The sequence below is a fragment of the Eutrigla gurnardus genome, assembly GCF_963514095.1.
Source record: "Eutrigla gurnardus genome assembly, chromosome: 16".
Classification (NCBI taxonomy): domain Eukaryota; kingdom Metazoa; phylum Chordata; class Actinopteri; order Perciformes; family Triglidae; genus Eutrigla; species Eutrigla gurnardus.
The window spans coordinates 3,797,633-3,812,341 of NC_139927.1; the positions used below are offsets into that span (position 1 = coordinate 3,797,633).

The window sequence follows — 14,709 nt, forward strand, 5'->3', positions numbered from 1 at the left end:
AACTGGAAAAATATCAGACTTCCTCTCATGCTGGTGCCGGTAAGGTGTGATTTTTCTTTTTTAGACTGGGAAGCGTGGACGATATAAAATCTCTCAGGAAAACCATGTTAACGCAAAAAAAGCAAAATAAAGGGGAAAATAAATAAGCATCTAAAGGAATGTCACAGTCTGTTTTGTGTCGAACCGTGATGTTTCGTGTTCAGTCTCAAAGACTGAAAGAGAGAGAAATAAACAAAAAAACAGAGTAAGAAACAAGAAGACAGTACCCGTGTGTGTCACACACTTAAGACAGACTTTTTCAAAGCTATCTTTTTTTTTTTACACACGATGTTGTTGCCCTGTAATCCCGACTGAGGATTCAGCCGGACCGGATGTGAAACGTGACGTGCAGCTTTTTTCTTTTTATCCCCCCCCCAAAAAAACTGTGGAATTTGAGATGATCCAGGGATTATTCCAGTCCTGAGGAGTTCATGTATCGTAAAAATAAGTGAACCTTTAAAGTCTGACCCGCTGCTTCGGAGGAGCACTACTAAAGGCGTGGTGCCAACAGAATAGTCATTTCGCGTAATAAATGTACCATTTTCTTATTCGGACAATAAAATACATATGCATCTGTGTGCATGTCAGACTGCACAAAACTAAAGAAATCAAGCAGAACCCCCCCCCCCCCCCCCCCCATGGAAGCTCTCTTTTCGTGGTATGTTGCCAAGAGGCACAATGCTAGTTATTGCTCAATAAATACCGAAGGTTTAATTCCCGAGCCAAATGTGTGTCAACGCCTTGCGAGGATGTTGGGCTCGAACCGTGTGGAGCAGTTAAACTGAAAGTTACACCAGAAGAAAACATGTTGCAATACTCTTTGGAAATTACATTTCATATTCGAAACGATTTAAATCTTTGGGTACGAAAAAATTAAACCTCTCACTCTCTTAAATTACCAATAATCAAAAAAAAAAAAAAAAAAAAAATCATTTTAACTTAGTCATATAGATGCATCAAAAATATTCAGATTACACTTCTTTGACTCAAGTTTTCAAATACAATACATAATTTATGGCTTTATAAGTTAAAACTAAGAAAAACGCCTCAATCTACATCAACGTTTCACCCACAATATACAAGTTAAATTAATTGGTTTAAAGCAAATTTACTGTCCATACCACTGAAGGTAACATATGCGTTACTCTCATCACTTGCTACTCAGTGCCTAACTTGCATCTTGATATTGTCGTAGTACAAAAACATGCTCTGCAAAAAAGCCTTGCTGAAATACAAACACTATACAAAAAGAGGCAGTCTTTTACAAATATTGTTGAAGCATCCCTTAGCTTGTGGATTATAATAAAACGGAAATAATTGTCTCCATCCACTTGGGCCGAGTAAACCAAAAAAAAAAAATCGTCTCTCTCATTATTGCTGTGAGAATGACTCCCTTTAGTAGTGCCTTTGGTCAAAACACATTCCAGGAAGACGCGTCCGTACAAGTCTGGTCCTTTATCTCAACCTTTAATTTCCAAGTAAAAAAGGTAGAGAAAGTTGATGAGAGCCCAAAAAAATCCCCTTTTCAATAAAAAACAACAAAAAATGGTTTTGTGCTTTCAAACCATGACATCAGTTGACTTCCAAATCTCCTCGTTGGTTTTTTTTCTTCTTCAATATGGCCTCCAGACCGCTTCATCCATGCGGCCTCCGGGGTTGAGGACGGTCGGGGAGTTACTGTGGCTCCCGTCGCCGTCCACCCCTCCCTCCGTCTGGCTGGGCAGGTTGGGGTTCACCAGGGAGGTGCCCGTGGAGGCGCTAGTGCAAGGCGGGATCATCCGGGAGGGCGAACGATCCCCGCCGGGTACCATGGAGAACTGGTAGGAGCCGGACGAGGCGCCGTAGTAGAGATAGGGCGTGCTGCTGGTCTGGAAGGGTCCGCTCTGGGTCTGGGTGGAGCCCGGGTACGGCGGGGGAAGGTAGGTGTGGTAGTGGGCGCTGCCCAGCGACATGGCGGAGGTGACGGGCGGGGTGTAGGTGAAGGTGGCCGGGTAGTGCATCCGAGGGCTGGAGAACCGGCTCTCTGTGAGGGAGGACAGACCCGGGAACTGGCGCTCGAACTGACCCGGGAACGGACTCAGGTCAGAGGAACCTACGGACACACACATGAAAACAGTTCTTTAGGGATTGTCAGTATAGAATAATATATAATCAGAATTACAGTTTGTCAGTTTGAAATGTGGCTTTTTTGGACTGGAAACAATTCAGCACTTTGTCTTAGAATAATTGAATTTAACAAATAAGTCCCGTGAGGAATGAAACAGTAGTAAACTTAATTGTGTGTGATCAAATATTTCCTGCCAAATATGTTTATTAAGACTTTGTCTAATGGATTTTATGGGCGCAGTCATGCAATGCAATAGCATTCATCTATAAATATTGTCATATTCATCAACTTTGTTTTTTTTTCTTCATGTCAACTCAGTTTTGATAAAGTTAACAAACACATCAGAGCGCTGCTTTAAGATGTTTATGCCTCTGCATATTTATGTTTCTCTGTGTGTGTTGGCCCATGTTTATCTGTTAACTGTTTATGCATGCAAATGTGTGTGTGTGTGTGTGCAAACAGTGTGTGGGTGTGAGGTGTGTGTGTGTGTGTGTGCGTGAATACTGTATGCACATAAAAAAAGCAGTTGGGATGAATCAGGAGCTGCACATGTGGAAACACTTTGAGCAGAAACAGTTTCCATGAGATCCATAATGAGGCAGGGCTGAGCTCTGATGTGGCTCCTCTCCTCGCCTCCCATCGGCTCCAGCGTGTGTGTGTACGTGTGCGTGTACGTGCGCGTGAGCGAGCGAGAGCGCCGAGAAGGAGCTGCTCCATCTCACCCTTCGTTCCTCTCCTCGCTTCATCCCTTTAAAAAATACCCGAAAAACCACTAACTGGCTGCGGCGAGCTTCGCGCTGGGCGCAGAGTTTAAGGAGAATAGGAGGGTCCTCCCCCCCTCCCGTCTCCTCTCAGTGGTTTAGTCCAGCCATGGCGCTCTTATCATAAATCACCAGGCGTCTTCCGTGTCACCATGTCTGCTGCGAGAGGACAGGGGGGTGGCGGCGGGGGGGGTGGTGGCAGTGTTTATGTGCAGGGAGGAATAGCTGAAGCCGGGGTTTGTCGCTAGCGTCAGATAGCATATGCTGCCAATTAGGCCTCCTTTTTAAACTTCCTCTTTCCACAAGATCCGTTTGATTCTAATAGAAATAGTAGGTGATTGTCTCTGCTGTGGAGCGAGCGGTGTGATCTCAGACATGAGCAGGCGCTGTTCAATAAACTCCTGACTCCCTGCTTTTAACATTTGGACCCTATTTTAGTGCTCAAAGGTTGTTGGTGGTGGTGGTGGTGGTGGTGGTGGTGGTGGGGGGGGGGGGGGGGGGGGGGGTCCTGTGATGAGAAGCCAGATCGAACTTTAATGGTTTGAACGAAACCAGACTGGAACAACGTCTAAATATTTGCGAGGATTCTTACGAACCCTCAAGCATCACTTCCGAATTAGGTGCTTTGACTGATTCACTTTTTGCAACATGCGCATGGATTAAGTGAAGGTGTGTGCAGAGAGGGAGGGGGTGGGGGTTTGGTGGGTGGTGGGGTATGGGACGGTGTTTGCACTGGAGCATCCATATCAGCTTCTGCTTGTACTTGTCGGTATGTTCTGTGGCTGGATACTGTTACAGAGCAGCCTGGCGAGGTGTCAACATGATCTCCAGAGATCTGAGAGCCTTAGTCACATCACTTAGAAGGCATTAAGTGCTCGAGGTGTGCGAGTGGGTAAAAGGAGAGGGGTTTTTTTTGGGGCGTCCGTGTTCGTCCGTCCGTTGCTTACGCGTGCACGTGTGCGTCACTTTGAGAACAAAAGCCCCGACGCTTGTGAGATGAAAGTTGAAAGGAAAGACCAAACTAATCAAAGCTGACAAGGCAGCTGGTGGGATTTTAAACCCCTTTCTAATGCAGTCACACGGCTGCGTCGCGTAATCACTCAGCCTCGCTCGGGGCACCAATACACACACACACACACATGCACACACACACACACATGCACGCACACACACACACGCACACACATGCACCGACACACACGCACACACACATATACACACACGCACGCAGGAGTGTAGCACAAGAAAACAGAGGGTGAGAAAAAAAACGTAGGGGCGTAATCACTCAGCCTCGCTCGGGGCACCCCCCCCATACACACACATGCACAAGCACACAGGAGAGTGTAGCACAAGAAAACAGAGGGAAAAAAAGGTGGGAGAGAGAGCAAACTCACATGGCAGTGAGTCAAACAGGTGTACGGGGGAGAAGCTTGTCTGGCGGCGTGTAGGGAGTTTAAAGGAGCTTTCACATCGGGGGAAAAAACAGAGACAAATTGGAACACAGATGCTGCCGTTACGGCGAACAGTGCTGAGGCAGTTACCCAGAATGCCTTGTGAGAGTAGCGTTTTTTTTTTGCTATAAAGACACTTTATTTGTCAGTCACGAGCCTGTTATTATCCCCGGGCCTGTTATTACCCATACTCCTCTGGGATCAAAGGTTTTTGGAGCGAGAGGGAGAAAAAAAAGCCCGGAAACAATCGTTTTTTCCCCTCTGCTGTCATCCACGCCATCCAAACCGCTCTCCGAAGAGAGAGACGGGCGGACGATGACTCCATGCCTCATTCCTCTCATTTGAGAACGAGCCAATAGCAGCTCGCTGTATAAACCTCTGGTAAAGTGGTAGAGATTTCTTAAATTGAAAGTTTCTGCTTTTGAGTGTGAGTACGTATGTGTATGTCTTTCTCTCTCCGTCTATGGCCTAAGAAAATGTAATATCTGTGGATTATTTGAGGCAGTTCAGGTGCTGCTGATGGGTTGGAGGAGGACCGGACCGGAGCGGGGTTCACACAGTAGGCAGTAGCAATGGTTCTACCTGGCAATCGTCTAGGCACGTCACTGATGGCAGGCAGGCCGGTGCCTCGGCTGGAGGAGAGGGGGGTGGTGGAGTGGACTGAGGGGGACGCCATGGGACTCAGGTAGGACGGGTACGTCTGTTCATACGACCAGGGAGGAGAGGACTGGGACTGACGTGGGTCTGATGGGGAGAAGGAAAAGCGAGGGAAGGAGAGGAGGAGGGAATTAGAAGGATTAAAAAAAAAGCAAAACATGAGCAGAAACAGAAAGACATACAAAAGGGAAACAGGAAACGATAGAAAGAATGATTAGCAGTGGCCCATCAGCTGCTTCAAATTTTCCATATTTCCAACATAACAACTGGAGATATTTTTGGGCTTTCTCTGTGCGTAAGTTAAGAGGTAAGTATCAGTTGGACTTGTTATGCAACATCCTCCGTAATGACACATCTAATGTTTACCTTGGAAGAGAAGATCTTCCTGTTTGCCTTCTAAAACATTGTGCTCACAGCTGAGGCACAGAAAGCCTCACTGGCACTCAACCAGGGTGTAAACACACTGTGTTGTGTGTGTGTGTGTGTGTGTGTGTGTGTGTGTGTGTGTGTGTGTGTGTGTGTGTGTTGCTGTTGCAGAGCGTGAAGGTTGGTCGATAACGCATTGTGTGTGAGAGCTATTTTTATGTGTCGATGATGACATATGTGAGCAAATGTGTAGTGATTTACAATCCCTAATTCCCAGCCGGAGCGGTTGCCAGGTTGTGGAAAAGACGGTAGACTTACTGAATAAATGTGAAGAACCTTCCAAAAAAACAGAAATTAAGAACATATTGAGCGAACTGTAATTCCTGAGCTGTTGTGATTGAGAGTGTGTGAGAAGTAGTGAGATACAAGGTTGAACTGGATGAATACGCTGACAAAGGTTTCTTAAAGGAGTCATCACCTGGTTTTATACGTATCCAGCCCCCCTTGGATCGCTTTGGATCAATTCGTAAAACTTATTAGAAAAAAAAAAAAAAATTTTAATCAAACATTGAGCTTGTTCTGACCCTTTTTCGTACCGCGATTTTATCACGCGAGATTACGCGCGAGGTTTTGACTGGTCCGGATGTGCATTGTATAATATGTAATGAGGCGCGCGTTGATTCGCCGCAGGAAGGACAGAGCCGGGGGGGCTTGCCTGCATGCAGACTCCAAAACATAATGGCGGCGCTTCGGCGATTTCAGGTAGCAAACGGGGCGGGGTTGGGTGGTGAAAGAGGGGTGGGCTTATGCAAGTAGCCGCCACGGTGACGTCACCGTAGGCGCAGAATCAAAATCTCGTGCTTTAGGAATGCACACCCTTGTGTGCTATTCCTGTTCGGAAAAAGAGCAGAAGCGAAAAAACGGCGCCACTTTCAAACTCCAGCCTTTCAGGCAAGTTTCAACTGAGGTCAAACACAGATATGCATGTTTTAACAAGAGAAATTGCGATTTCCAGGTGATGACTCCTTTAAAGGAATGGATAAATGTGTGAAAACAGATACATAAATGAATGGATGAACAGTTAAAAGTATTAGTGGACATTAATGGAGGAATGGTTCAAATGTGACCAAAGCAACGTCATTAACATTAATCCCCACTTTTATAAAAATGAATAGTGTGATATAAACTGAAGGGGTACTTGGGGGCTCCAATCAGAGTTCCAGCTTCGCCTCAACACACTGACACACGCGATCACATGCAATTAACATCCAATCCAGAGTACAACGCTCAGCGCTGTGTAACCATCCCTCAAACGATCCGCTAAGTAACACTCCGACGCCGCGTCGGGCGGTAACTAAGAGCTGCGTGGCGACCTGTGACGATCCTCCAGAGGACGATCGGGTTGCAGCCGTCCCTCCGCCGTGAGAGATGGAGTTACCTTCTAGGATGCAGATCGACAGAGTGACGGAGCAAGAGTCGGGCTGGGGTTTGATATTTCACCTAACGTACAGGTAAAGGTTGCTTAGCTTGTGGCTTGGCCTGCTATGCTGATTCACTGATACCCGCTGGGACGAATACTATATTTAGATTTGTGTGTAAAATACAATGTGTAGAACACATCAATCCTTGGGTGTAAACACACAATGCAAGGCTGGGCAACGTGTCTGAATATCAATATTGTTGAGAATATTTCTTGATACTTGACGTAATAGTTTTGAAGGATATGATATTTGATATATTTTTGTAGGCCAAACCACTGTTCCACTGCGACACATGTAAAAATTAAATGGAAAATAATATGGTAACAACAAAAGCTGATATACGTTGAATGCTCAGCCTTAGTCAAAGGTGTTGTATCCATGGCAACGGGCCAAAAGAAACCCAATAACCCAGCAGGTAACATTGTTTTCATTCTGGACAAAAGTTAGGTGCCATTGTTCCGTACAAGGAAACAAGGTATCGGTATGATATTAAAAGCATGACACATTCGATAGATATGGCATTTACTTGACGATGCAACCTACAAAGGCCGTCGCAGCAACAATTTGGATTTGTGTCTTATTTGTACAACACTGTTGACCATCTGACCATGTGATCCAAGAGGATCTTTTCACAGGGAGGTCAGAGGTCAAGGTGAGCTCTGGACCAGGTGAGATCCGGCTCTACGATGCTAGCTGGGGGGGCTCACCTGTTATCTGCGTCTGTCCCTGCGGGTTGAAGGAGTTGGCCCCTGCGTTGAGAGTCGGCCGGGGGCCCTGAGTTGGAATGGCCACTCTCACCCTCATCCTCTCCAGCTCACTAAGGCGGTCAGAGAAGAGACCGGTCTTGGGAGGGTCCTCAAGTTTCTGGCGATGTCCTGCGGACACGCACAATTAAAAAAACAGTTTTATTTGTAAGGAGGTTTCAAGCGGCACTCAAACAGAATTTTAATTGATCCCTGCTGAAGACGCTGTATGCAAATGACCATGAATTGTGTTTGATTGTGCTCTTGGCTCCTGTTCCCTGTGTTTAAATGGCTTCTGTGTGCCATGCCTAACTCGGTAAACAGCGCTCCCGGAACAAAGAGGAAGCAAAGAGAGGCGTTTGGGAGTGGGACGCTACATCCTGCTAATTAACCAAGGCTTAGGCAATTATCTGGTATCATATTGCATGAGAGGGAGAGAGAAAAGAAAAAAGAAATGGAGTTATGAGTGACAGGGAGAGTGAGAAGTTGCATGTAGGTTTTTAACCCGAGGCCTTCTTCCTCAGGTAAACACAAGCTCTCACGCTATCACCCAATTATCCCCGCGGGAGTCGCAACTTAAGCCAAATAACATCAGATCTTTTTTTTTTTGCACTCCTCTGCCAAAGCAGCCTTTATATCCTCATTTTGTTGCCGTCATTTTTTTTCAGGCAGGTAAATCTATTACAGGACACAATGAGCCAGCCCATCTCTAACCCCCAATGGAGCCCTGGATTGGGAACCAACATGAAACCCAGCCCAGGTGTAGAGAGTTTAGCAAAGGTGGGGTAGAACAGAAAGGTTCCTGTGCACACACACACCCACACACTGTATTCTCTTTTAACGCTGACAGGTTTGTGTCGATGCGTCTGCTCTCGCATTAGTTCTGCTGGAAAGGCGGCACAGCAAATATCAAACAGAGGAGAGTAGAAACTCCCGCTGTGCTTGGCAGAGCTCCAGTTGGCTCGGGCAGAAACAACGAGCTACTTCAGAATCCTGCCCAACCTGCCTGCTGCCTGAACAAAGGCCTGGCGCTACACCTACAGGGGAGGCCGGGTGTTATGGAAGGAGACGAGATCTTCAGAAAAAAAAAAAAAAAAAAAAACCACCATTACGGAGATCAAAGACCGCAGAAAATTGCCTCACCGGGGATCCTTGTGGATTAACAGTCCTAACATGTGTAGTAATGACCCCCACCTCCCTCCGTCTCCGTCTCACAGCTCTGTCGTGTGTCAGCTCGGGCCGGACCAAAATCTTCTATCATTTTCATATCTCGATAAATATACATGCCGACTCTTCAACTGCATAAACGCATTGAATCCTTCACCAACCAAAAGCACTAAAACTAAAATAATCACATTTTATGAGATATTAGAGTGAGCAAGCTTGTTATTATCAATTTAGACAATGTAATATATGTGTATCAGTTATCTCCTTTTATGATTTCATCACTATGTGAGTCCATTGAGTATTATATGAAATTGAATTATCAGACAGGCCTAATGTCAACCCGACCTCTCTCTCTCTCTCTCTCTCTCTCTCTCTGAAGATTTGAAGGCACGTTCATGCTCAAATAAATGCCAAATGATAACAAAATAATCTTTTTTAAACGGCCTCATCCTCCCTGTGGATCATGTTTCCACTACAGCGACTTAAAAAAAAGAAAAAAGCCACAGTAATGCATTTTATAAACCCATCCGGCTGCCTCACAACAAATTAATTTATTTTGGAATTGACTTGAGAATGGCGAGAGTAAAAAAAAAACCGCCGCCACGGGACAGTCAGACAGATTTTGTATTGCCATGACGTTCCCGAGCTGGCATCATCCCGTTCAAAATAAACAATCTCATCATCCGCTTCTTTACATAGTTGCTCTGGAGCGTGAATAATATCGGCTAAAAAAACCCTCAGCTCATTGAAGTTTTTCTGACATAATTCATGGCCATATTTCATTAATAATATTTCTCCATCGCTCCTATGGATAATTTCTCGCTGGCATTCCTCGTCTCCCTCTCTCTGAGAGCTGTGCCCAGTCAATCACGGCGTTTCCATTTTCAACAGACCGAATTTCTATTCTAAAAACGACTCGGGACACAGTGCGGGCTTTGTGCACACAGCCCGTCTCCTAGTGATGGGAATAAATAGCAATGAGAGACCGAGGGAGATGAGGGGAGACAGGGGGACAGAGAAGGGGGAGGAGGCTACCGGAGAGGAAGAGCCCCCTTATGACCAGTAAATTAAAGAGCACTGGATGGGTCTGAACCAGGCGGGAGGCTGTCAAAGAGCGAATGGTGGAGTAGTTAGAGAGGGTGTGGGACTTCCACATCTGGGAGGAAGATCCCAAAATACAGGGAAAAAAGCATCTTTAAGGAGATAAAGATAATTCACATCTGCATACATTAAAAGCTGCGTTTAAAGGGGAAAGCAACGTATTTTCCTCTCCGGCAGCGCGTCAACCCGCCACATTAACGTCCAATTTACACTCCAAACAGACAGAACCTCAAAGTCCATTAGTTTAGCCCGGCTTGACAGTAAATACAGTTTTTCACGAGCTAATTACACCTTTTTAGACGACGACTGTTGCCAAACACAAGACGTCTCAGCTGTTTTTATCGGAACCCTAGCAGGGCGGCGGAATGAGCCGGGGGTATTTAAAGGAGCGGGAAAAGGCGGATGATTTCACTGCCGTAGGGGAAAGTCCCTGAGATTCCCATCATCCCTGTGAAAACAGCGGAGATTTTCGATAGCGCCTGCCACTTCCCTGCCCAGCCAGCGGCCGGAAACACGGGACAGATTCAGACCAGATGTGAGCAACTAACACACACGTGTAGAAACACACACACACACACGATTTGCAAACATGCATTGTGAAACACAGAACAGGCTCACACAGGCACTAAAAAAGATGAATAATGACGAGATAACGCCTCTATAGATAGTATCTCCCATCACACAGTTGCACAGCCAGCCGAGAATAGTATTATTTCAGCCGTCGCTGAGACATGAGGCTGGCTTCGACTCGCCCCCGCTGATCTGATAACAGTTGGTAAGAGCAAGTAGGCAAACACAATATAAGTCCTCTGTAATTAATGTTGGCATTAGACTGGATCGCACAGTGATCTTTGAATAGTTATGAATAGTAATCCATCCCGGCTGAAGAATATATCCCTTTAAATACGTACGGCTCTTCAAAACGTCCAAGGAGGCTAAAAAAGTTTAAAGGGATAGATTTTTTTTTTTTGGGGGGGGAATATGATATCCGCTTTCTCGCTGAGAGTCAGATGAGAAGATTAATACCACTTGCATGTCGGTATGGTAGGATACGAAGCCAGCAGCCGGCTTAGCGTGAGCCGAGCATAAAGACTGGAAACAATAGGAAACAGTTCTCCTGGCTCCGTCCAAAGGTGAGAAAATGTGTTTGAAACACAGACATAAATGGTAGCTAAAATGTTCTTTTCAAGTCATCAGCTATCACTACGGACACGATGAAACGCCGCTGCCTGTAGCCTGACTCAGGAACATGTGAGGAAAATGCCAAGCGCCAGCACATTCTGAATAAATGGGATAATTTATAAATTTGGTGTCGCGTCATGCCCTTTAAGCCCGTCAGGCTGGTTTATGATCACTCAGTGAGCTCGGATGAATGTATCTTTGGGGCTGATTCAGAAAAAAAAAGAAGAAAAAAAAACCCCATGCTCGTGGAGCCTGGAGTTGAATCAGCCAGTCTGTGTGTGTGTGTGTGTGTGTGTGTGTGTGTGTGTGTGTGTGTGTGTGTCAGTCATTTCGCAGTGGAACGGCCAGTAAAGTCGATGAATGAATACCACGCGTCCATATTTCACTTTTTTATTTGGAGCCCTCACAGTGGCCATGTTGTTTTTGTGAGCGGTCAGAAACAATGAATTATTTCAGGTGGCGATCTGAAACCCCCCCCCCCCAAAAAAACGCTGAGTGGGTGACAGCCAGACGCCCCGTCTACCATGGGGGTCCGCTAGGAAAGGGGAGAGGATGGGAGACAATACAAAGAGGAAAAGGGGGGGGGGGGGGGGGGGGGGAGGAGAGAAAAGGAGAAAAAGAGGAAGAAGTGAAAAAGAGAGGAGGTGCAAGAGATGAGGCAGCGAGTGGAAGGAGACGGAGAGAAAGGGGGAGCCAGGCTGTCGTGGAGCGCTGCCAGCCGTCTGTGTGGTCCATGCGTTCCAGCCTGGAGGAAGCAAGCCAGGCAAGGGAAGGGCACGCACACACACACACACACACACACACACACACACACACACACACACACACACACACACACACACACACACACACACACACACACACGCACGCACGCACACACACACACACGACAATTCCCAAAGGCGGAACATTTATTGAGCACAAAAACACATTATATACACACTTGTTCGATATTGTACTAAGTACAAAGAGCGTACACACACACACACACACACACACACACACACACACACACACACACACACACACACACACACACACACACACACACACACACACAGTTTGGCCTGTGTCTGCACTTCTCTGCTCACATTAAAGTGCTTTGATTCAAATCCCTCTGAGATCCTTTTTTTTTTTTTTTTTTTTAAATACTTCAGCTCGATGCCAAACGACTCCGGACCCCTCTTTCATAATCTTTATCTCTTTTTATTATTATTCACTTTCTGTCTCCCCTTTCTCACTTTTTTCCCCTCCTCCCGCTGTCTCTCCCCCTCCCACTGAATGATTTTGTGTTTTGCGTTGTAAAGGCCTTGGCACGTCTTCAAGGAACTTCATAAGACATTCAACTGACTGACTGCCTCTGGAAAAGCCTGCAGTCATTTTCTTCTTCTCCCCCCTCCCCTCCTTCTCCTTCTCCTTCTTTTCATTCCTTTTCCTCCTGATGTTTTGGTGAGTTTTATTTGTCCGGCTCCCATTGTTAAAAGCTGTTTCTAGTAAAGCGGCTGCAGATAGTTGTGGGTGTAAAACTGTCTGTGAGGGAGAAAAGACTATTGAGTCTTCTGAAAGTCTCTTTATATACCTGGATGCTCTGTAAAAGTACATATATATATAAAAACAATAATTAAATAAATAACATGATGACCCAGAAACAAAATAGAGCCTCATATCCCCTATCCCCGCTATGTGTTTAGCATCGGCTAAGAATCTTAGCATTTGCCGCCTGTTTCCAGGTTTCCAGCAGCTAATAGCACCTTACAGCGCATGTAATGGCATGTGCGTGTGATGATACTGTTGCCGAGGCCCTCGTGGTGTCGTCATGACAGACATGTTAATGAAGGCGTCTCACTTACTCATACTGTTTTCCAGCCGAGCAGCGCTGAAGGTGGCAGTTTTGTAAGGGTGTTTAATGGGGGGCGTCGCCTAGCAACCACTCCTCTACAAGGCTGTGTAGGTGTGTGCATATTTTGTCTTGAGTGTGTTTGTTGTTTGCTTAATACGGCAAAGCATGCATGCCCATCTCGTTAATGGCGTGCCACAGGGCGACATTTTAGGCCTACTAGTATTTTTCTGTTCGCTTCCTTTAGGGGACGTTATTAACCTTTTGACGCAGATAACATCCAGTCATGTGAATCATTAACACCTTACCATAATAATGGCAATCTTGTGAGTCATTAGTTGATTTATAAACATATCTTATGACTTAATGGCAGTAAATCAAGTTGGAATTCAAGTGATCACTTCAATCCCCAATTAGACGACTGTCGCTCACTTTAGCTACGTTTGAAGAGTTCGATTAAGGTCGCTCCAAAGTAGGGCAGCGAGGATCTTGTGCAATCGTATTATTAGGTCGAGTTCCAAAATACGACCTGGCTGGATCACAGCCTGAAGTCCTCTAGGGAGGCTGTTCCCAGGTCAGTTACCAGAGGTGACAGAGGATTGAATGTGACTTACAGTTTACTTTATTTTTGTCATTTTATAATAATATGATTGGTTTTCTTTCTTGTGCTGTACACAAACAATAAGCCACACCATGAAGGTACTAATATTATTAAAGTAATCATATGCAGAAGCATAACTTCGTATTGTGTGTATGTGTGTAGCAGGAAGAGTTTGGCTTGGCAGACAGGTCTTCCGAACCACTAATATTGTCTGCAGGCCTTTAAGTAACCAGGGCCTCTTCACCAGACTTGTTAACACCCTGACCAAAACCGAACCAGAACAAGACCCTGTCCCCCGAGCCCAGAGCCCCCCAAGACCCAGCTGCTTCAAACACCCATCGAGGCAGAGAGGGGCCTGACCGCCAACCTCCACCACTGACACACTGGTTGACAACACACACACATCACTTGCTCTCAGTTATGCACAGTAACCACTGCAATATGTCACAGCGAGACACAGAACATGTGACGCCACGATGGTTTTGTCACCTCCTATGTTTGTCTGTCATCAATTAACTCTAATGAGAACAGTGGGTTTGGACAGAAAGCCTAGTATATTGTGTTATTACGGTCTTGGCTATTATCACTCAGGAAGTTTGTCTCAGCTGGCCGCAGCCACCGTCAGGAGCAGCTGAAAGGAGACAGAACCACCTATAAAAGCATATTGGTTTAAACAGCCACTCCCTGTCTATTAGCTCAAAATGACATTTAATGAGGCCTATTAGCTCTGCTCCGAATCAGCACTGTGGCTACACTAGACTAATGACAGCAATAACACACACACACACACACACACACACACACACACACACACACACACACACACACACTCTGCAGAACATGTCATGTGGGTCCACACAGGCAAGACGCAGGCTCTAGGGACACACACACACACACGCCTACACATGCCTATGCCTATACAGTACGCTTACACACACACACACACACACACACACACACACACACACACACACACACACACACACACGTGCACACACTCGCTGAGTTGTTGGTGCAGTGGCAAACCACAGGGTAACCAAGAGCTGTCAAACGATTAAGCACAATGCGAGCCACAGAAACCGAGTTAGCCTCCCGCTAATAACACAGTGGCCAGAGGGACCTGACTAACCACTTGCCATACCCACACACACACACACACACACACACACACACACACACACACACACACACACACACACACACACACACACTACAA

General features: G+C 46.0%; 1 protein-coding gene across 4 annotated transcripts in view; it reads right to left on the reverse strand.

Annotated features, from left to right (window-relative positions):
- Nucleotides 1–685: 685 nt before the first annotated feature.
- runx2b (RUNX family transcription factor 2b) overlaps nt 686–14,709 on the reverse strand; it is a 37,245-nt gene continuing 23,221 nt past the window's right edge. For 3 of the 4 annotated variants that reach the window (XM_084030788.1, XM_084030789.1, XM_084030790.1), the window contains 3 exons: nt 7,570–7,737; nt 4,941–5,102; nt 686–2,131 (listed from right to left, as the gene is read on the reverse strand). In XM_084030788.1, coding sequence (XP_083886914.1) covers nt 1,653–2,131; nt 4,941–5,102; nt 7,570–7,737 — 809 coding nt within the window. In that variant the 3' untranslated portion in view covers nt 686–1,652. The remainder of the gene's footprint in view (nt 2,132–4,940; nt 5,103–7,569; nt 7,738–14,709) is intronic. The other variant, XM_084030791.1, reaches the window with a different exon arrangement.